Below are 23,343 nucleotides of genomic sequence, written 5' to 3'. Positions count from 1 at the left end.
AAGGGAAGGGAAATAATGTGAGAAATTGAGAGTTGATTCTCCACTGCCACCTTCTTACCTGTTTAAAATGAATATAAAGTGGGAGCACCATTGTGACTTACTAGCAGCTTACATGTCCTTTGCACTGGTGTAAATGACTACATAAGGTTTCAAGGCAGGGGGGAGTCAGGCCCCTCATGTCCTGTTTTCCGATATGGAGAAACGAGCAAGGACAATGAGCATCCTAACACATTATATCCAGGTAAGTGAAGCAAGTTATTAAGGAGGTATTTTCTATGAGAGTTAGGTTCTTCTGTTGGGGAAAGAGAGAAAACAAAGTAAGGTCTGATCCAAACCCCACTGAAGTCAATGGAAAGATTCCCAGGGCCAAAATGTGGAACCTGAAAAGCAGCAGCCTGAATGTCTGTTTATCCCTTCATAAGACAGACTCAAGTAGATGTGGCCTGGAGAGGTAGCATGGGATCACAGAGTATTGTAGGAGCAGCATAAGGATGATTAAAAGAGTTCAACCTGACTTCAGTTCATGCTTTTAATGTCTGGCCATTTTTTTCCGAAGTTAAAGCAACTCACTTCTGCCGAAGTGTAAGATGCTATTTCTTCTCACATGAATAGGACAAGATATCAGCTGGGGCAATACTGCAAATAAAGGAAAAAAACCTACCTATGTAGGAGGATAATTGTTTTGTTTCCTTAAGAGACAGTGAACCAGTGATTATACTTGTCTATCACTGAGACAAGTAGTAGGAGAACCCCCACAAATCTTCATCAGCAGGCAAATGGAGGAAATACTGCAGACTTCAAAAGGAAACCAGCAAGAGGGTAGCATTAAAAGTGTGACTTAATTACAGACAAAAGTTTAGAAATTATAAAGTGCCTCCGGGTTCCTCTTTCCCATAAAGCTGCCAGCCACCCACACATTAATTGGTGTCAGTATGAACGTATGTAAAGAGAGTGGATAACCAAGAATATCAGAGGAAGCTACCTCTGAAGGGAACTGGCAAGCTTTGAATTCCTGAAGCATCTAAAACTGATGCTTTGAATTCCTGGAGCATCTAAAACTGATGGGGAAAAGACTAAAAAGTCAGTAACACATGGCTATTTCCCATTTTTTTTCACCCTGCAGATACCAATGATTAGATCATCAGGGAAGAGAGACCAAGCCAAGAGGAAGAGGAGAAGCCAAGAGTGCTCCCTAGTTACAGACCAATTCCTGGTGCCATGATATTCTGATAACTAGGGTTACCATACGTCCGTATTTTCCTGAACACGTCGGGCTTTTTGGTTCTTAAATCGCAGTCTGGGAGGAATTTTTAAATATCTAAAAACATCTGGGATTTTGCCATTATTATTTTTCTCCAAAGAAGAGTTGATCATTCAAGAAAGAGAATGAATGTTGATCATTCGAGAAAGAAAGGGAATGTTGATCACTCGAGAGAGTGACTGCTTTTTCCCCCTAGCTCCCAGTGCTTGCGCCACGAAACAGCTGTTTCACATGGCTGGGAGAGAGGGGGGCAGAGGGGGAACATGGGGCGCTCAGGGTAGGAGGCGGAGCCAGGGTGGGGATTTGGGGAAGGGGTCCAATGGGGCAGGGAGTGGGTGGAGTTGGGGCTGGGACTTTGGGGAAGGGTGTGGTGCGAGCAAATACTCCCCCCCCACCCCGTGGAGTGTCCTTTTTTTTTGAATGTTCAGATATGGTAACCCTACTGATAATGAATCTTCACAAAATACTAGCTCTTAATACACTCCAAGCACTTGCATCCACATAAACATGGACATACCTTTGGGGCAGGAACTCATCTTGTCATTCTGTTCTGCACCCAGTGCCTAGTACAATGGGGTCCTGACCCCCTGGCTCGGGCCTTTCCATGCTATAAATAATTATTGTTAATAGAAATAATCATCATCATTAGTCTTAACTGGGGAAATGTGTCTCAGTTTTAAATTCAACTCCCAGTTAAGGAGGCAGCTTCCAAGATATGAACTAAAATTACCAGTCTGCTGTAGGCTCCACATACGAGCAAGATGGGGGAAAAGGCATGAAGCTCATTTTCTCTTCCCTTATGATCCTGTGGGGGGGCCTGCCCTAGCATAGTGGGAAGCAGAGCCATTTCCCCCTGCCAGAGCCAGCCATTATACTAGCCTCCCCAAATGCAGCTGGATGCAGGGTGTGGCTCTGCATAGCAGAGAGGGACAGGCACACGGGAGCACACACAGTATTCATTTGATTTGAAGGGTGGCAGGGGTGCTGCTACACTATACGTTTCTTGGGAGCTGTAGAAGAGGTTGTGACTGAATTAGTTGGATTCCGCCCTAGGTCCTCTCCTATTGCAACAGGGCCTTTTCTACACTGTTAGAGCAGAAAGTACCAACACAGGGACAGAGGGCAGGAGGCTTGCATCTCCCCTGTTCTGGTGCTGCCAGGAGCTGGCTAAACTCCTAGCACAGGTTAGGACAGCTCTCAGGTGCTATCTTCACTTGCACACTTGTTGCAATGGTCCCACTACAGGCACACAGGGTACCTTACAAACTTTTTTGGGGGGTGGAGCCCTACCTCCCCACCTTTTGACAGGACCATCTCTCAGACAAAAATCCTTCCTGAAACATATACCCTCCACCCCTAGCCTGTCCTTGCACCAGAAAGGCCTCACCAAAGTAGCCTTGACCTAGAAAAGCCTTGTGAAACAAGGAGAGCCATGCCCAACTTTTTGTTCATGTGCTGTACTGTGACTGGCACGGTCCCTTTCAGTTGGGGCTTCTCTCCAGTGTGTGTTGTTAATATTGTCTCTGACCAGCCCTCCCATGCCAGACTTTAGAATCCATGAACTAGAGGACAGCAAACAGAGAGGAAAATGCTTTTGTTGAGTCAGGGAGACACTCAACACACAAAAAGAAAAGGAGTACTTGTGGCACCTTAGAGACTAACAAATTTATTTGAGCATAAGCTTTTGTGAGCTACAGCTCAATGCATCCGATGAAGTGAGCTGTAGCTCTCGAAAGCTTATGCTCAAATAAATTTGTTAGTCTCTAAGGTGCCACAAGTACTCCTTTTCTTTTTGCGAATACAGACTAACATGGCTGCTACTCTGAAACTCAACACACAGTAGACCAAGATAACTTAATAACAGGAACATATTCGTTAACCCAAAACCCGTAGCGTGACCTGCTTCCTGCCTTAGCTCAGTCTGACTAACCACAGCTGCAGCAAGCGCACCACCAGCCCAAAGAGGGAGAAATATTGGCAGGCCTTAAAAAGGTCAGGTTCTAAAAGAAACAGCTATCAAAGTGATATACTCCACTAGCGCCAATTCTTGTCAGTATAGGAATTCCCTGTAGTTGCTTGGTCCTCTTGCAGAGAGCCCTGGCTGCTGCATTTCTGAGCTGATTTTGCATGCCCTTGTGCCATTTTTAAATAGTCAGGAACTGTGAGGGACAATGCAATGTTATAGAAGAGCAAAATTGAGCCCTGTGTTTTGCTGCAAGTTTTACAATGTTTTTCCCACCGGTGCTGTTCATAAACCTCTTTATTAAAAAAAAGAGATTTCCCATATAAAGCGGCAACTGACAACAAATGCTCTTCCACTTGCTCCTTTTTGTTTCTTCCTGGTAAACAGTACTAAATGTCAGGTTTCAGAGTAGCAGCTGTGTTAGTCTGTATTCGCAAAAAGAAAAGGAGGACTTGTGGCACCTTAGAGACTAACAAATTTATTTGAGCATAAGCTTTCGTGAGCTACAGCTCACTTCATCAGATGCATTCAGTGGAAAATACAGTGGGGAGCTTTATATACATAGAGAACATGAAACAATGAGTATTACCATACACACTGTAACGAGCGTGATCAGGTAAGGTGAGCTATTACCAGCAGGAAAGCGGGGGGTAAAAAAACCTTTTGTAGTGATAATCAAGATGGGCCATTTCCAGCAGTTGAAAAGAACGTCTGAGGAAGAGTGGAGGGGGGGGGGAAATAAACATGGGGAAATAGTTTTACTTTATGTAATGACCCATCCACTCCCAGTCTCTATTCAAGCCTAAGTTAATTGTATCCAGTTTGCAAATTAATTCCAATTCAGCAGTCTCTCATTGGAGTCTGTTTTTGAAGCTTTTTTGTTGAAGAACTGCCACTTTTAGGTCTGTAATCAAGTGACCAGAGAGACTGAAGTGTTCTCCAACTGGTTTTTGAATGTTATAATTCTTGACGTCTGATTTGTGTCCATTCATTCTTTTACATAGAGACTGTCCAGTTTGACCAATGTACATGGCAGAGGGGCATTGCTGGCACATGATGGCATATATCACATTGGTAGATGTGCAGGTGAATGAGCCTCTGATAGTGTGGCTGATGTGATTAGGCCCTATGATGGTGTCCCCTGAATAGATATGTGGACACAGTTGGCAATGGGCTTTGTTGCAAGGATAGATTCCTGGGTTAGTGGTTCTGTTGTGTGGTGTGTGGTTACTGGTGAGTATTTGCTTCAGACTGGGGGGCTGTCTGTAAGCAAGGACTGGCCTGTCTCCCAAGATCTGTGAGAGTGATGGGTCGTCCTTCACGATAGGTTGTAGATCCTTGATGATGCGTTGGAGAGGTTTTAGTTGGGGGCTGAAGGTGATGGCTAGTGGAGTTCTGTTATTTTCTTTGTTGGGCCTGTCCTATAGAAGGTGACTTTTGGATACTCTTCTGGCTCTGTCAATCTGTTTCTTCACTTCAGCAGGTGGGTATTGTAGTTGTAAGAATGCTTGATAGAGATCTTGTAGGTGTTTGTCTCTGTCTGAGGAGTTGGAGCAAATGCAGTTGTATCGTAGAGCTTGGCTGTAGACAATGGATCGTGTGGTGTGGTCTGCATGAAAGCTAGAGGCATGTAGGTAGGAATAGCAGTCAGTAGGTTTCTGGTATAGGGTGGTGTTTATGTGACCATCGCTTATTAGCACCGTAGTGTCCAGGAAGTGGATCTCTTGTGTGGACTGGTCCAGGCTGAGGTTGATGGTGGGATGGAAATTGTTGAAATCCTGGTGGAATTCCTCAAGGGCTTCTTTTCCATGGGTCCAGATGATGAAGATGTCATCAATGTAGTGCAAGTAGAGTAGAGGTATTAGGGAATGAGAGCTGAGGAAGCGTTGTTCTAAGTCAGCCATAAAAATGTTGGCATACTGTGGGGCCATGCAGGTACCCATCGCAGTGCCTCTGATTCTTGTCAACTGCTGGAAATGGCCCACCTTGATTATCACTACAAAAGGCTTTTCCCCCACCACTCTCCTGCTGGTAATAGCTCACCTTAAGTGATCACTCTTTTTACAGTGTGTATGGTAACACCCATTGTTTCATGTTCTCTGTGTATATAAATCTCCCCATTGTATTTTCCACTGAATGCATCCGATGAAGTGAGCTGTAGCTCACGAAAGCTTATGCTCAAATAAATTTGTTAGTCTCTAAGGTGCCACAAGTCCTTTTTTTCTTTTTAGTACTAAATGTGTATCCCCCAACTGTTAGCTCACAAGTCTCATGACACACAGCGGACTCTGCAGCCATAACCATCTTTGCACAAGAATTTTAAAATAAAATGGACCAAAACCATTCACAAACTCAGACTGTTGTTCCTGTTTCATTGTTGTCACTCTCTCAGTGGAAATCAGTGACAAAGAGTATGTGTAACTTGTTTTATTGACACCAGGGATGGTACAGGGATAGTCAAACAGCAACAGGCAAATCCTTCTTTCAGGAATCTTGGCCCAACACTAATGCCTCATTTTTAGAAACAAATAAGTTTCAAGAATTGACTCTAATCAGAGACCAAGGCAAAGAGCAAACTCTGCTGCTGCTGGCACAAACTTGCTCTGTCCAGAAGCTTGCATAACCAACAACAACACAGCACGTCTCCCAAGACTGAACATTTGCTCCCACACTAACAAAAAACTACTTGGAAGATCACGTTTAACAGCACAACCTGGTGACTCTACCATAACAATCACAAATAGATTTCAGTCCAAAATATCTAATATGGGAGGATGGGAAGGACCTCCATACTTACAGAAGGAGGGCCAAAACCTACTCACTGGTCTAAAGGGGAATATGGGACAAAAAGTCTGATGGGAACAAAGAAACTGCTTCCAAAAAGAAATACCCACACTCCTCCAGGTAGGGTTGCCAGTTTTGGTTGGATGTATTCCTGGAGCTTTGATCACATGACATAAAAGATTAACCTCTAACTCCTAGAGATCCCAGAACAATCCTGGAGGGCTGGCAACTGTATATACAGGAAACACCAAAAGGTGCAAGGAACCTGATCCTCCTCTAGACAAAGGATCAGTTTGAGAGCCTCTGGTGGCATCTCTTCTTACTACTTTCCTCCTTGACCAGCCTGATCTTGAGTCACCTGTGGGAAAGAGAGGAGCAGGTGTCAGGGAACTGATGCCAAGGTAAGGAAAAGGAATGAGCCATTCAAGCAGGGACTATTGGTGGCTGACTGGTAGCAAATCTGATCCTCAGCCTCAAGCAGTGACATGTTCCCTTTGCCTTTGGGTAGGTCTCTGTGTGTCTGCATCTTTCTTTGGAATTGGTCCCCAGGCCTAATCTACCCCATGTTCATCTGGTTTTCCATCAGTATGCTCCCCTACCAGCTGTAGGGGCTGTTTTTGACCCTGCTCCCATAAGCATACAAGGCTTGGTTCCCAGTCTACAGTCAGATTCCATGACTCCCTTAGGGAGCTGGCTCAGGAGTAGGGTCAAGAGGGAGAAGGCTGTAGTTCACTGCTGCAGTGTCCCAGCCTGGAGTACTGTCTGTCAGATCTGCCCAGCGCTGCCCTACCTATCATTATCAGAGCCTCCTCGACCCTGAATCCCAGTGGAAGTGGGGGAAGGGTCCACAGTGTAGGCTAGCAGAATTATCGATGTAAGGACTTCATTCCTTTAAAGCCAGTCCCCCAGAAGTCAGTCTGGTGTTTGGCAGTAACAGCACATCCTACCTATCACAAAGGCAAGCTGCAGAGGAGTGGGCGGGGCAGACAGACCCTGATCACTTGTTAATTGAAAAGGGCAGACACCAGAGTTTAATAGGGCAGTCACAGGAATTGCTAATTGGCTTTAAAAAAACAACAAATTGTCTACACTACAATTTACTTTGGTATAATTTACATCACTCGGGGGTGTGAATAAATTACACGACTAGCGTAAACACCAGTGTGGACAGCGCTATGTTGGCGGGAGAAGCTCTCCCTAGCTACAGTAGCTACATACAGTAGCTACATAGCTACTGTCTCTCGTGGAGGCAGGCGTTATTAAACCAATGGGAGAACTCTCTCCTGTTGGCTTAAAGTGTCTTTCCCAGACAGCTGCACCACTGTTACTGCTGTAGTGTAGACATAGCCATAGTAATAACCTTCCGAGTAACACAAGAAGTGTGAAGAGTGTCACATTCCCCCATGAAGTGGTCTACAAATAATCAAAACACAATAGAATTCATGTAACCTTATTTAAACAGAACAGGGAGAGAAAAGAGCAGCAGCTTTCCAGAGGGAGGAAATGAAAGGAGATTATAGAGGGGATCACAAACTCTGGACTTAGACTGATGAGTGACTGAAAATAAGAGCAGTTGGTACATTTCTATGTGGGTCTTTGTTTGACAGCTCTGTAGGAGGTAGGAGAGGGGCTGGGCAAGGAGCTGGGGGCTGTGAGCCACTGATGCCAAGGCAGGCACAAAAGCCCAGGACCCAGCAAATGGTCGGAAAGCAGCAAACAGTTGAGCTACAAGGGACTTTCTAAAATGAAGGGACTGCAGTGTTCAGTTCAAATTCTAAGAAGAAAGCAATGAAGTGACAACACAAAGGGGATTTGGATCAGAAAAGGCACACTGTGGCAGAGAATTCAGCAGAGGAGGGAATTCATTACTTTGGGAGCAGCAACTAACCACTCCCCTAAAGGGGGCATGACTGTTTCCATTCTCGCCCTGTTTTCAGGTGTTTAGTCATTTTTTAAAAAAATGTTCACTTTGGGGCTCAGATTTTTCAGTTTCGTCCCTCCCTGAATAAGAATACTTGTTGAAAATCTCAGCAAAACTGGTTTTCATTGTATTTTACAGAGCAAATGGTAAAACACTTATCCTACTATGAAAAAATTGCAACCTTGTTTTGAACAGCTCTTGTGCAGCAGGTGGGCGTAGACAGCTGAAATTTGGAAAAGGAAGTAGTCCTCACTGGGGAAAAGTGCCATTGAAGACTTTCCTGAAAACTGGCTATCCTTTGGCCACATTATGAGCCTGCGTAAACACTACACTGACCTCTTGCTTTGCATTGGTCTCATGAAGGGCCTGATTCTCCACTGCTGTGCACCTTTTGGAGTCAGAAATCCGTGCACAGTGAAAATAAAAAGTTACCCTTCTGAACTGGTAGGGCACCAGCTTTGCATTTGCTTTGCCTAGGTGTAAATGAGTAACACAAGGTGCAAAGACTTGGGCCCAAGCCTGCAGAAACATAAGTGCATACTTGATGGCAGGACCTGATCCTCAATTTGTAAATTGCACTTACAAGTGATGATACAACAACGTTAAGGTTCCTTAGCCTTCCCCTTGCCTACCTGTGTGTATGCATTCCACTGCTGTCTTCAATTACATGGTCACATCATATATTTCAAATAACATTACACTTTTTCTGCAGTCGTGGCCACATGTGTGTAATGTGTACTAACTGTTTCAGAGTAGCAGCCGTGTTAGTCTGTATTCGCAAAAAGAAAAGCAGTACTTGTGGCACCTTAGAGACTAACAAATTTATTAGAGCATAAGCTTTCGTGAGCTACAGCTCACTTCATCGGATGCATTTGGTGGAAAAAACAGAGGAGAGATTTATATACACACACAGAGAACATGAAACAATGGGTTTATCATACACACTGTAAGGAGAGTGATCACTTAAGATAAGCCATCACCAGCAGCGGGGGGGGGGGGGGGGGGGGGGGGGGGGGGGGGGGGGGGGAAGGAGGAAAACCTTTCATGGTGACAAGCAAGGTAGGCTAATTCCAGCAGTTAACAAGAATATCAGAGGAACAGTGGGGGGTGGGGTGGGAGGGAGAAATACCATGGGGAAATAGTTTTACTTTGTGTAATGACTCATCCATTCCCAGTCTCTATTCAAGCCTAAGTTAATTGTATCCAGTTTGCAAATTAATTCCAATTCAGCAGTCTGCTGGAATTAGCCTACCTTGCTTGTCACCATGAAAGGTTTTCCTCCTTTCCCCCCCCTGCTGCTGGTGATGGCTTATCTTAAGTGATCACTCTCCTTACAGTGTGTATGATAAACCCATTGTTTCATGTTCTCTGTGTGTGTATATAAATCTCTCCTCTGTTTTTTCCACCAAATGCATCCAATGAAGTGAGCTGTAGCTCACGAAAGCTTATGCTCTAATAAATCTGTTAGTCTCTAAGGTGCCACAAGTACTGCTTTTCTTTTTGTGTACTAACTGTGTATCACTGTATGTGAAAGGCACTCAATACACCATAGTTGCACAACAGATTGAGTATAAAACACTATGGAGTAATTAATTATGAACATTTACCATCCTATGTACACCCCCAAACTCTGCAGCTAATGCCTGGTCTACACTAGGGAGGGGGAATCAATCTAAGATACTCAAGTTCAGCTACGAGAATAGCGTAGCTGAAGTTGACGTATCTTAGATCGACTTAGAATCACTTACTTCTCGTCCTCGCGGCGTGGGATCGACGGTCGCTGCTCCCGTCGACTCTGTTTCTGCCTCTCGCCCTGGTGGAGTTCCGGAGTCAACGGCAGAGCGATCGGGGATCGATTTATTGCGTCTACACTAGTTGCGATAAATCGATCCCCGATAGATCGATCACTACCCACCGATCTGGCAGGTAGTGTAGATGTGGCCTTAGTTAGATTCATAGTTAAGTGCCTCATCGCCTGATCTGCACTTAAGGAAGGCTCTGTGGTCCACATGCATGCCCAGCTGAGATAGCTTTGTAGTTACCTACAATCCAAACCTAGTCATGTGAATTTAACATTTATGGAAGGTTGTGGGTCAGCTGACTGATTTATTTTCTATGTAACAATAATGCTGCCTACCAAATATTTCTCCTTGCTAACTGGAGAGATGGTCAGTTCCTATGGGCCTCCTGGTTCTGCCAGCCCCAATTTAATTTTGTTTATGTCATGGGAATTTCAGCTCACTGTATGGGCAGCTCACTCCATGCTAATTACATTTTCCTTCACTGGATTGTCACAGCTGTCCATGGTCATTAAACTTCCATTCATTTACATACAATAGCAGTTGATGCATGCAAACTAGAAACCATGTCTTTGAAGTGACACTCTGAATTCATCAGACTTTATCACTAGTCTACACACACATTTGGGTGACAGAGAAAGTACAAATAAGACTGCCTCAATGTGTTTTCATCAAGTTTAAAAGTAACCTCTCATTTTTGTCTCCAAATACAAATCTTCACCACTAGCCACTGTGCTGCAGCTCATTCCAAACAGACACACAGAACTTGCCTACAATATGCAGTAAAATGTCCTCTCTCCAACGCAGCCTTCCCTCTCTGTGTCAGGAAAACCTGTTCATCCACACAGTGATACATAGTTAGGGATCAGAGTAGCAGCCGTGTTAGTCTGTATTCGCAAAAAGAAAAGGAGTACTTGTGGCACCTTAGAGACTAACAAATTTATTAGAGCATAAGCTTTCGTGAGCTACAGCTCACTTCATCGGATGCATCCGATGAAGTGAGCTGTAGCTCACGAAAGCTTATGCTCTAATAAATTTGTTAGTCTCTAAGGTGCCACAAGTACTCCTTTTCTTTTTATAGTTAGGGATATAGAATCACCTCTCCTGACTCAGGTTCTGAGTTTTCATTCTAATGCGCTCATACTCTGCCACTCATTGGAGCTAATGCAATTCTAATTTATATCTCAGCTCTGAAGTAATTAGAACTTTCAAATAAAAACTCTTGACAATTGGGCTTACAAGACAGAGTTTCACAAAGGGGAGACCAATGAATCATAGACATTAGAGATGGAAAAGATCTATTAGATTATATGGTCCACCCCCACACCAGGGCAGGACTGTTCCCTATGATATCATCTAATATAACACAATCAATTAACTGGAGGATGAAGCTTGACAAATTCAGACTGGAAATAAGGTGTACATTTTTGAGAGAGAGAATAATCAGCCATTGGAACAACTTTCCAAGGGTTGTGGTGGGTTCTCCATCACTGATCATTTTAAAATCAAGATTGGATGTTTTTCTAAAAGCTATGCTCTTGCAATTGTTTTGAGGAAGTTCTAAGGCCTGTATTGTATAGGAGGTCAGACTAGATTATTGCAATGATCCCTTCTGGCCTTGGAATCCATGAATCTAGTGTTTTGCTTGACCCAACTTTTAAATGTCTCAAGGAATACGGACTTCCATAAATTCCAGGAAGGCATTAAGTTTTGATAATCACGCCCAATAGGCTACAAATTCTGCAAATCCTATTTTTGTTACCCTGCTTCCAACTCACTTTTTTGTCTCATCCACCCCACTGTGTCTTGTATATTTCAGATCATAAGCTTTTTGGAGCAGAGATTGTCATTTCCTAAATGTTCGTACAGCACCGAGCACAATGGGGCCCTGGCCTGTTTCAGCTCTAGGCACCACTGCAAGATAAAAGTTAAATAACAGTTCCCTTGGGACACTATTCCATAACATCATAGTTTTACTTTTAGGAGTTTTCCATGTGTTCAGTTTATGTTTCATTATAACCTCTTATATTAGACTAAATGATGAATCTCCTTTCTTGGTGTTGGCAGCCTGACTCTCTGCAGATTATCATCATGCGCCTGCATTTTCCAAGAAATGCAATGTTCATTTAGGCCTCCTTTTTTCAGTAGCTAGAACCCCCTTTTGCAGCATGGTTTGCTACTCTCTCCAGACCTCATCAATTCTGATCCTGGAATGGGCCTTGCTTGAGACTGATGGAAGCACAGGGCCCACCGGGGCAGTTTCAACCAATCAGAGATAAACTGAAAGCCACATTTGTCAGTGTATATCATAATTCCTCTAAGTGGAAGTTATTACGATTAGTGCTGTGGGCCTTCTTAAAAGTGTTACTTCCCCCCAAGGGTGTAGAATGCTGATTATTCCCAGTGTAGTTGCTGGTGGATCTGTTGTGTTTTATTGTGTTAAATATTTACCTGTGTCAAAAAGGCTTGATCTAGGTTTCCACAAGTCAGTTTCCAAAGCTTTCAAGCACAAAAAGAGAAGAGAAATTATTACTTAAAAGCATGGAATTATGGGAAGTTACAAACCACTTTGCACAATTTAGAAAAGTCAATTTGTAGAATGAGTCATGATGAGTAGAATCCAGTGAGAATTTTTTGGCTCAGTAAACCTGGAAATCTTTATGAACACATTTCAAGCCTTATTTAGTAGCCTTTTATCTTCTCCCTCTGTATTAAGCACATCTCTTTAGATCAGTTTTGTTCTTTTCATATTCACTCACATTAACATTGGGACAAGGCTGGCCTTAGCAATTTTTCTTTTGGCCAGGTCAACAAAAAATGTTCCACCAAACAAGCCCCTGCCCTGCTGCCTCCCATAATAATATCAACTCTTGTTCTACCTCAACCCTTCCAAAACCAAAGAGATGAGCAGATTCCTGCTCAGACCCCAACAGGCAGAAATGTGATGAACACCACCACCTCTGTTTGTATAAATAAATACAAGACTGCCTCTGTTCTCAGGGCACTGTATAACTTTAATAGAAAATAATGTTTTGTCCTGGTTTTTGGCCACTTGGATGAGCTAACAGTCGGGTGAGATGGTGCAAGTGGCCAGGCTAGGTGAGCACGTTAGACACCATCCCTATGTCTATCATAAAATGCTGCTACCTAGCCCTCCATGAAGAATTCCTGAAAGCATCTTTCCTCCCCACCATTTCCCCTGAACTACCAAATTTCTCACCATTTTTTGATGGACACTCATGCTTTGTGGTTTTGTCTCTGGCATAAACCTGTGAATCTTAAGCATTTGAGCACTGTCACTCCTAGGTCCCTAAGTCAACCATCTTTGAGAAGGGCACTTGCTTGTCCTTGTGAAGTGTGGAACGGGCTGCAGATAAGGGAAGATATGGGGCAGTGGGCTGCTGGGAAGGGAATCTTGGTAGCCTTTCACCCCCAATAAAGGTCTTCAAGCCCCCATGACCTTATTGTACTGAGCATTGTTCAAACACAGAAATACAGTCCTGGCTGTGCAGAGTTTAGAACCTAAAAGACTCAAGAACCAATGAAGGGTTAGGACAGGGATATACCACGCAAACAATGAGTTTTGTTTCGATGTTGTGTCTTTATTTGGGGTGGGGAGAAGGAGGGCAAGAAGGAAATGGGGGAGCAGGAGATGGAAGGAAGGGGAAGAGGAACAGTCACTGCTCATCATCAGCCTAGGCATAATCAATGAGCTGTTCTGTAGGCATGGCAGTGGAGGAGAGTCTTAGTGAGCATGGAAAATGGGTGAGTTAGACTGCAGGGGGACTGCAAGGACTGCAGAAGGGCTTAGGCAGTGGGTGGTGAACCTGGCTGCAGTCATGTCATGTATTGATCGTTTGTTAACAGACTGCCAAACTTGTGTGTCAATTTTTGTTGCGGAGGTGAGCAATGACTTCCAGTGAAACAAGCTTTGTACTTTGTCTTAGCAGGCACTGGAATCTTCATAGGGCTCCAAAGGGAAAGGTGCACACAAAACAAAACTCGAGCACAGCTGAGTCTATGAAAGGCCACTCGTTCATCCCATCAGGGGAAAGAGTGCATTCTTCACATGTAATCTGTTCTACAAACACATCAGCTGTACATGTCCAGGGGAAAAAAGATGTTTTAAAATTTGAAACTTATTGGAGCTGCATCCCACATGGAACTAACCTGCCCTTCCACACTCACTATGACCAGACAAAATGAGCCAAAGTAAAAGTGGACAGTTGGTTGGTACAAGGGAATGTACCAGTCTCACAAACAAAATATTTGTTTCCACAACCATCTCATTGTTAAGGGCTATGCTTGTGCTCAAGCCCATACCCACCCTTCATGTATTTTTGAATGGAGCACTGGCTCTTTGATTCTTCTGGATTGTTCAATCTCACCACTGATGGGTTCTTCTCAGTAGCACAGATGCTTCAAATGATTCTGACATGGTAAAGATCATCCCACTGACTGTCTGTGTTTTTGTTGTGAATCACAAGAAATTTTTGTCCCTGCACTTGAGATGCGGCAGAAATGCAAGAAGGAAAACAAAGGGAGTACGTTTGGAGTTTCTCTGGATATAGCCTACTTAAGAGCTACTTCCACTCAGATGATGACAAAACAGATTGTTTGTTTGTTTCAAGAGCCTCACAGATCATTCCAAACCCTTATGATTGAGCTCTGTCTACTGCTCCTTCATGCAGTGTTTCAGTGCTCATATTCTTTAACAAGTTCCTACCGAGGAGTGGTCCCTCCTTTTCCTTTAAAAACACTCATTTTTTTTCATATACAAGTGATAAATGACAAAAATTGAGTGGGCTGATTGCAAATGGGACAATCCTTAAATCTCAGAGAGAGGAGCAGGTTGACAATAATGTTTTATTCCTTGGGCTTATAAGAAGATGGATGATAAGGAAATTTCTAGATGAAATTCACATCCCTGAGAAACAGAAATTAAAATTCTTGAAAGGAACCAGGATTTATTACATGACAACAGCCCAGTATGCTCTGAACAATCTGTGGTATATTGAGGACTTTGCTGAAATTGCAAGCTGTTACTTTAAGAGTGGTAGTGGGGGTTTCCTTGTCCTGACTGCAGGCTCGGGTTGTTCTGTAGTAAAGTGTATGATGATAATCAGTCTGGAAAGAACTAGCCTAGAATAAGGTGAGGTGAGTAGTGCCTCTTTGAGTTAGAGAGCAGCCTGCTTTGTTTCTTTCTGTGTTTAATTACTGTGTGCTGTCCAGGAGTCTAAGCATAAAAGTAGTGTTACATTGTAACCTTCCAGGAAGAGTATTTGATGTTTTCATCTAAATTCTCTGTGTGTATTCCATGAATATAACATAGCCTACCCATAAAAGATCAAATGGGTGTGAAGTCTCAGTTTGTTGACTTTTGGAATACAGCAAGGTTAGGGTTTTTGAGTTTTGAGTACTATAGAAACAATTTTGTGGTGATGGTGGGTTATGGCTTTTTTTTAAATCCAAGTTTAAGTTCTTGAGAGTGTAAAGAACTACAAGAAGAGTTTGGTCATTATCAGTTGCTTGGCGGAGGAATTGAAATTCCTGAAGAAGTGTAGGAAGAAGCTTGGCAGGAAAATGGATTTACCTGGATGGATGTCAGCTTAAACAAGTGTGAGTGGGCTAATGACAAAAAACTCCTCAATCATCAGGCCAAGACTGCAGAACTGATCCTGGTTGTTCCACAAGAACTGTGTGCTCACCTTGTGTGATTAAGAAAAAACAAAACTTCATTCCAAGACAGCATGGAGTGGGCCAGTAGCTTCCCTTCAATCATGTGCTGAAATTGGCTGGAAGCAACAATTATGAGAAGCCAAAATTGGTGTTGAAAAAGATGAAGATGGGGACTTTTTGGGAATACAACAAGAATCAAAGACTGATTTTTTGGGGGGTTGGTTGTTTTCCTTGTGATTAAAACAACATCATCATTCATGATGGAACTCCAGTTTTGTAAGTGCCTTGGAGAAACATTAGGATGTTTGAACAAAAATATTAGCAGAAATAAAATACCTTCTTCACAACAAACAACTGTCAGCATCATGCCCCCTCCTCCTCAGGGGCAGGTTTTTCCAGACTGGAACACCTGCAGCTCCTTCAGTCTCCATGACATGACTCCTGCCGATTTTAGTTCTGTCCCTTTGAGCCAACCTTCCCCCACACATGGTGTTACATCCATGTGGAATCAGAGAATCTGGGCACAGCTGTGAGTGGCATCTCCCTAGGTAGCTCATCTGCACTAGCAGCACATGCGGGCAGGTAGTGCGGGCTGGGTCCCAGGCTTTCTCCACACCTCCCCTGCACCAATTTTGGCAGGCATGAGAGAGGATTGGGGAGAACAAAAAGGAGTCAGGGGATAAAAAAGGCAGAGAATATATGTGATGGAGAGAACACATAAGTATGACAGAGGGGAGACATATCAGGGCAAAAGCTAGGGAACAGGAAAAGGAGGGGAGGAAGATTGAAGCAAGGGGAAGGAGTATCAGACACTTGCTTTTTTTGACATACGATTTGAATACTCACAAAGGAAATTGCCAACATCATGGGAGACATTAATTCACCCAACTTTACACTAGAACTCATCAGTTACTGAGCTAGTACTTTATTTCACATTCACAAATATGGTGGCATGATGGAACAGCTGTTCAGTAGACAAATTGCTACATGTCTCATAGGATCACCCTGAAAATGTCATGAAATGTTACTTATGAACTTACCTTGAAGAGCAAACATTTGAAATGAAAGGAAATGAGAGGACTTTAGCCAATTTCTAACAGAAGATCTTACCGAGATGGACTGGAGACCCAGCAGGTTTCCGGAAGGCTGCGACAGGCTCTTGGCGTTGAATACCTGTGTGATTTGACACAAGGCTCAACTTCAATTGGTTAGTACAGAGGAATGTGATTACAGGGTGTACAATGGAACTGAAAGTAATACTCATTGATTTCTTTTAAAGACAAATGGAAAAGGAAGACAGTAACTGTGAACAAAGAAGTACCTTTAAAGACTGAGACAAAGGGTCAAATTAAGATCTAGTGAGGGTGAATGCTTCTCAGTGAAGTTGTATCCCTGAATCTAAGGTGCAGAATGACTTCTGAAAAGTGCTAAGCTCACTCGACTGTTAGGCATTGAGGGCACTCAGTGACTCTCAGGATCAGGCCCTGGAATCCCAGATTGAAAGATATCTGAGACATGATTACAGACTGTGAACCCTGACCATTTAGCAATAGCAAAAGTGCCCTTGTTGAATAGTTTGAGATTATATTTAGAGAACAATTATGAGATTATTTTCATTTCTTTGTTCTTTATCCAAACAAGTCGCCCTCAATAATTAAGTATATTCCAATGCAATAATCAGTGCAATGTTTGTTAGCACTGCAGACTGCTGGAAAAAAACTTAGAAGATGAAACAATATGGTATTATTTAACTCTCAGTAGATGTGAATGGTATAATTTGCTACAAAGAGAAATTTGAAAAGTTACTTAAAGCCTTTACCTGTATTGGCTCGAGGAATATTTCTGTTACTTGCATAGGGTGAAGTGCCCCTGAATGCTTTGAAAACATTTTATTGGTCAGTGCACAGAACTTAAATAGAATTTTAATGATAAAATCTACTAAATCCGTATTAGTTTAAGGACATACCTAGATTCTGGCCTCTTCCTTGTGCAGTCTGAATCTGCCCTAAGTAGACATTAAAATGGAAAATGTCATTTAGATTATGTTTAGTTCAAGACTGTCATTATTTGGGATTTTCAGTGAGTTTCATTTTGCACTTGTCAGAGTTAATGACGTGTATATGGAGTTTCTTTATACTGCAGCAATGTGCTTGTGCTATTGTTCATACATTTAAGTTGTTTCATGTGGGGGCAAAGTAAAAATATATAGTTCTTGGTTTTTGTTTTGTTTTTTACTGAGAAAGTTAATTAACATTTGCCACTTTACATTTAGAAATGTCATTTGTATAGGACAGTAGGGCTGCAAGAAGAACTTCATAGTTATGGTTGTGACTTGGTTTCCATTAGAACCCTTATTTAAACTCTTTCCCCATCTTTATTGTTCTTAAGTATTTTTATTGCAGCATTACCTAGGAGTCCCAGCCAAAGACCAGGACTTCATCATGCTAGGTGCTGTAGAAACATAGAATGGAGATGGTCCCTGCCCCATAGAGTTTACAGTCTGAATATAAGACAAGAGACAACAGATGGATATAGGCGGATGGGGAAGCCCAAAGAAATAACCAGACAATAAATAACTAATGGGGCAGAAACTATTTATACCTGAAATCACAGCTCCAGTGCCTACAAGGGTGGTTGTTCTTTTAAACATAAGAAAACCCAGGGAGTCTGCATCACTGCAGTGTGTTACAAAGTGAGTATTTATTGAAAAAGAGCATTGAACAAGCAGGAGGCTGTGGCATGAGAAGGAGAGGTCTGTGACAAACAGGTGGCAGCCGGTCAGACAAGTGAATCCCCAGAAGAAACTGATCAAAAGTTAACCAGGTGCAGAACCTGTTCAGCTGAGTGCTATGACTGTAAACTGCAGAGGGGGCAGTAAAGCCCAGTTGCTGGAGCTTTGGGAAAAGTCAGGAATTAATGTTAAATGTGTAACTGCAGACCAGCTCTGGGATCCTTTGATTAAATATGACCAGGTAGAATACAGTTAATACACTGTAATCTAGGCCTAGAATCAGGAAAATGCATTCTGTGCCAGGGAGCTAGTCAGGGCCCATGGCTGGAAACTGATCCCAGTCTGTGGTTGGGACAAGTCTTATGGCGAGCGTGAACCAGTGGTCATGGTGGCTGCTGAGGAAGATAGATATGCCATGGGCACAGAGGTGGAGATGGATGGGCCAATCCAGCCAGCATAGCTGACCAGCAGGGAAAGTTGTGACCCGGAATGGGAAAAACAGCAAGACCATACACAGCAACGGGAGCTGGAGTGACAGAGAGACTGTCACCTGAGAGCAGTGTACAGAAGGAGCAGAGGCATGGCTGCAGGAACGGCAGCAGTGGGGCCAGCAGGCAGTCCCTGGAGAGTAAGTGGTTAGGATTATCTTGTGAAAGAGCCAAGGTCCAAAAATAAACTCCAGGTTTTTTCCCCCAGTGCCAGGTGAGAGTTCTTATTCAATAGCACAAATGTGTAGGTAGGTACTGTTACACAAGTGGGCTCTCAACTTGCTCCACTGCTTCTAGGAAGGCTTACACCTACTCAAATGCAAGGCCTATCTGGAATATGTGAATCAGTAAAAAGTAGCCTTACTGGAAAATTCTCATCTAACCTAAAGGCCTATGCAGGACCAGCTCCAGGCACCAAAGAACCAAGCAGGTGCCTGGGGCAGCAAATGTAAAGGGGCGGCAGGACGTCAGGCTCTGGGGCGGCAATCTGCCCTCGGTGGGGGCGGGAATTCGATGGCCACGCCGTCAGCGAGCGTTTTGTGCTCAGTGGCAATTCGGCGGCTGGCATGATTCCACCTCCCCGTTCGGCGGCAAGTGTTTTTTTTTTTGCCGCTTGGGGCGGCAAAAACGCTGGAGCCAGCCCTGTGCCTATGTACTGAAATACCTACAGAGTAAGAAGAGCTATTACAGCACCTAAATCTATATGCATAATTATTTATTAGGTGCATTCCAATAGTGCCTAGTTCAGGCCTACCAAGTATCATGCATCTTGCACTGATATTTATGCATTAGGCAGCCCTCTCATTAGGGTTGACAACTTTCTAATTGCTAAAAGAAAAGGAGTACTTGTGGCACCTTAGAGACTAACAAATTTATTAGAGCATAAGCTTTCGTGAGCTACAGCTCACTTCATCGGATGCTCACAAAAGTTTATGCTCTAATAAATTTGTTAGTCTCTAAGGTTCCACAAGTACTCCTTTTCTTTTTGCGAATACAGACTAACATGGCTGCTACTCTGAAACCTTTCTAATTGCTGACAATCATCCTCCCCTACCACATCCCTTCCTCACGAGGCCCCGCTCCCTGCTCCACCTCTTCCCCCCAAACCTCACCCCCAGCTCCACCTTCTCCTCCAGGCCCCACCCCCGACTCATGTCTCTCCCCTGCATCATTCGATGCTCTCCCTCTTCCCCATAGCTGGAGCCTCTCTACCTCCCTTCCTCCTCCCCCTGACGGGCTCCCTCTGCTCCTGAGCTGCAGACCCTGTCGCAGAGCCTCCCTGCCCACGAGATGCAGGCAGGAAGCAGCCCTGACTGAGTAGGGACTTGCGTCTGTTGATGACCCAGTGCCTTCTCCCTATCACCCACCCGCAGTAACCAGGCTTTTGATGTCCAGTCAGTAGATCTGACCGGACACTGCCAGGTCCCCTTTTCAACCGGATTTTCCGGTCGAAAACCGGACACCTGGCAACCCTACTTATCGTGCCTAAATCATATGGAAGATTGGGCCTGCAGTGGAGCAGGCCCATCCCTGCTGTTTTTTGCCTGATTCCATGTAATCTACGGAGACAATCACTGTTTAGATTTAAAATTTGGGACTTTTATATTGAGGTTTATTTGTTAATTCATGTTTTTCTGACAAGGAAAACAAGGTGAAAACAAAAAAGGAAGAATATAAGGAAGGAAGCACATATACAAGGACTGTTGGGGCAGCAAGAAGTATTTTCGTCTGAGAGACTCTAAGCCACAAATCACCTTTGGTTTAATTATGTAAACTTTTCCCAATACCAGTGGTCGGTAGTGGCAAAGCATCTTTTCTTATAGATGCGACCGTTGTGGTAATCGTTTGAACTACCTGCGTTCCAAGCGAGTTTACTCTGGAGGTGCCTTTTGAAAGCAAGTTACCAATGTACCATGATGGTCAGATGGGAGTCCCCATTAGCCAGGACAAACAAGAGAGTGTTTGATTCCTCCCCCAGTTTCTTCAGGATCCCACTGTTTTTAAATTTTGGACCAGACAGATTGTGGTGTGAAGCTGGGCATCCTCAAAAGCGCCAGTCTGCATCCTAAAAGTGGGCCCTGAATGCATGTAAGGCTGAGGCGTCTGAGAGGGAAGCTGTGATAATCAGACAAAAATGGGGGCTTTTAACATTTTTTTTTGGCAATTGTTTGATTTTTAAAAAAATGAAGTATTTAGAATCCAGAAGACATCCTAACCAGATGATAACAATGATGCAGTAGGTCAGATTTGGGGTATAAATACTATGCTTAGCAATGTCCTAAAAATCATATTAATGTGTTTGGTCCCAATTGTGTTCCTGACAGCTGGATATCTTCCATGGTCTTCAGCACTGACACATGAGGAGGTATTGCCCCACACCCTGGGCCCTTATAATCTTTCTGCATGTATAGCTCTTTTTCTCTTTTGGGAAGAGATTCACATTAGGAACCTTCAAGAAATTTAAGAAGAAACCTGGATCTAAAATGCGATCAGGAGACTAATCAAAGACAAATAAAAATCACGAATACATTACCTTTTAAAGTCTCAGGATTAAATCCTGGCCCCACTGAAGTACATGACAAAACTACCATTGATTTCAATGAAGCTAGGATTTCACCCTTAATCTACATTCTTTTACTGATTTGGGATCTCAAACAGCCTTTTAACTTCCTTCTTAAAGAAAACGTGGCCTAAATTGTGTCCTGCCCTGCATGAACATGAAACAGAAAAGGGAGTAGCACATAAAGGAACAGATTTGCAAAGGTATTTAGGAACCTAAAGATGAATTCAGGCACCTAGAGCAATTTATAAAGGTTCCTAAAAGGAGTTAGACACCTAATCCCATTAACATTTGGTTTGGTGCTTTTGAAGCTAGACACCTATCTGCATTTTAGCACAATTAAATACATTTGTAAATCTGTTCCTAAGAGACTACAGCCCAGATCCTCAAAAGTATTTAGGGGAAATCAATGAGAATTAGACACCAAAATACCTTTTGAGTATCTGGATTTATGGCCCTCTTTCCATCTTCGTGCAGAGCAGGAGCATAATCCAGTTGGAGAGAGCACACAGGCACTGCAGAAGGCCACCAAATTTTGTGGGTCCCCAAAGGGGGAATGAAGGTGTGAGGTGAAGTTGGAACTATAATGACCCAAAAGAGATGCCCTGGTGTAGATGAGAATGGAGAGCCAGACTGAGCCAGAATTCCATAAAGACAGGTTTCAGAGTAGCAGCCATGTTAGTCGGTATTCGCAAAAAGAAAAGGAGTACTTGTGGCACCTTAGAGACTAACAAATTTATCTGAGCATAAGCTTTCGTGAGCTACAGCTCACTTCATCGGATGCATGAAGTGAGCTGTAGCTCACGAAAGCTTATGCTCAAATAAATTTGTTAGTCTCTAAGGTGCCACAAGTACTCCTTTTCTTTTTGCGAATTCCATAAAGGCCTTTCACTGCAGCACAACTCCTCACATGACAATTTGCCCTAGAGATGAACATTTGCACATTAGAATAAATGCCTCCAGGAATCAAAATCTTTCATCTCCTTGCTATTTTTTTCTTCCTCATGCTTTCAAGGTGAACCTCAGTGATGAGATAATACAGTGGGATTCACAACTTAATGAATTTTGCTCTCAGTACTTAAATTAGCTTAGCAGATAACCATTGCATCCCCCATGTGGTAGGATACTGAATGGCTATTCTTAATTTCTATGGAGCTTATTTAACAAGAAAACACATCCCAATTTTGCTTTCAGATACATGGACACCACTTCCATTGGCTTCAGGGAGAGTTGTACCTGCGTATCTGAGCAGAACCGAGCCCAAGGTGTTCGGAAAGGGTGGCAGACGTAACAGCTGAGCAGAGTGCATGTTCCTTTTCACTGAGTAGAAGCCAGATTTCAGTCCTCAGTCTAGAGAAACTTGCTAGCATTTGAAAATGTGTTTCTTTTTCTTCTCAGCTAAGTAATTAAATACTGCAAGTTGCTTCAAATATTTGTATTACAGCTTGTGGGCTAGAATGGAAGCAGGTTTCTGGATCAAGATGAAGGAGGAACTTTGACCAAACATGATGCTGTTGTCAATAACACTAATGCAAAGCCAGGAAAAACATCACATTTATGCCAGACCCTGAGTCTTGGTCTGAGGTTTTCCAAATAGCACTGGCCTAACTTAAGTCAGTGTTTCAAAGCTTTCAGCTCTCATTGAGCGAGTTTAAATAATTATCCCACAGTCTGAATTACATATGTCAGACCAATATTAAAGTTTTGTTTTTTGGCAGCGGGAGGGGGGAGAGTGTACGACTAAAGGTGCCAATATGAAAATATGCATCAAGTAACTCAGGGGGCTTGGAAAAATTCAAGTGTTAGAAGACTGAGCACCCATAATTTACCAAGGCAGAAACTTGTAAACAAGTGTCTCAAGTTAGACACCTAGGTAACAGTGGTTCATTTTCAGAGATGCTGAGCACCAATATCTCCCACTGGAGTTGTGGGTGCTCAGCATCTCTGAAAATTAGGCTATATGTTTATTTTCATGTTTACATACAGATTTAGAGGATTCATTTCAGGCCCCCACATTTGTAAATGCTGACTCAGGTTTTTGTAGGATTTCCTTCAAGTTCCACTTTAAAAGCTGGGATGAAATCCTGATCATTCTGAAGTCAATGCGAGTTTTGCCACTGGCTTCATTGGGGCCAGGATTTCACTCCAGTTTTGCAA

The 23,343-nt window shown here is 43.2% G+C and overlaps 1 protein-coding gene across 1 annotated transcript in view; it reads right to left on the bottom strand.

Annotated features, from left to right (window-relative positions):
* Positions 1-23,343, bottom strand: part of VIT (vitrin) — a 91,392-nt gene that overhangs the window by 19,615 nt on the left and 48,434 nt on the right. Inside the window, exons 10-12 of the mRNA XM_043511499.1 lie at positions 17,374-17,412; positions 16,518-16,580; positions 12,180-12,227 (exon numbers count right to left, since the gene is read on the bottom strand). Coding sequence (XP_043367434.1) covers positions 12,180-12,227; positions 16,518-16,580; positions 17,374-17,412 — 150 coding nt within the window. The remainder of the gene's footprint in view (positions 1-12,179; positions 12,228-16,517; positions 16,581-17,373; positions 17,413-23,343) is intronic.

Source organism: Dermochelys coriacea, chromosome 3 (genome assembly GCF_009764565.3).
Source record: "Dermochelys coriacea isolate rDerCor1 chromosome 3, rDerCor1.pri.v4, whole genome shotgun sequence".
NCBI lineage: Eukaryota > Metazoa > Chordata > Testudines > Dermochelyidae > Dermochelys > Dermochelys coriacea.
This window is presented reverse-complemented; position numbering and strand designations above follow the sequence as displayed.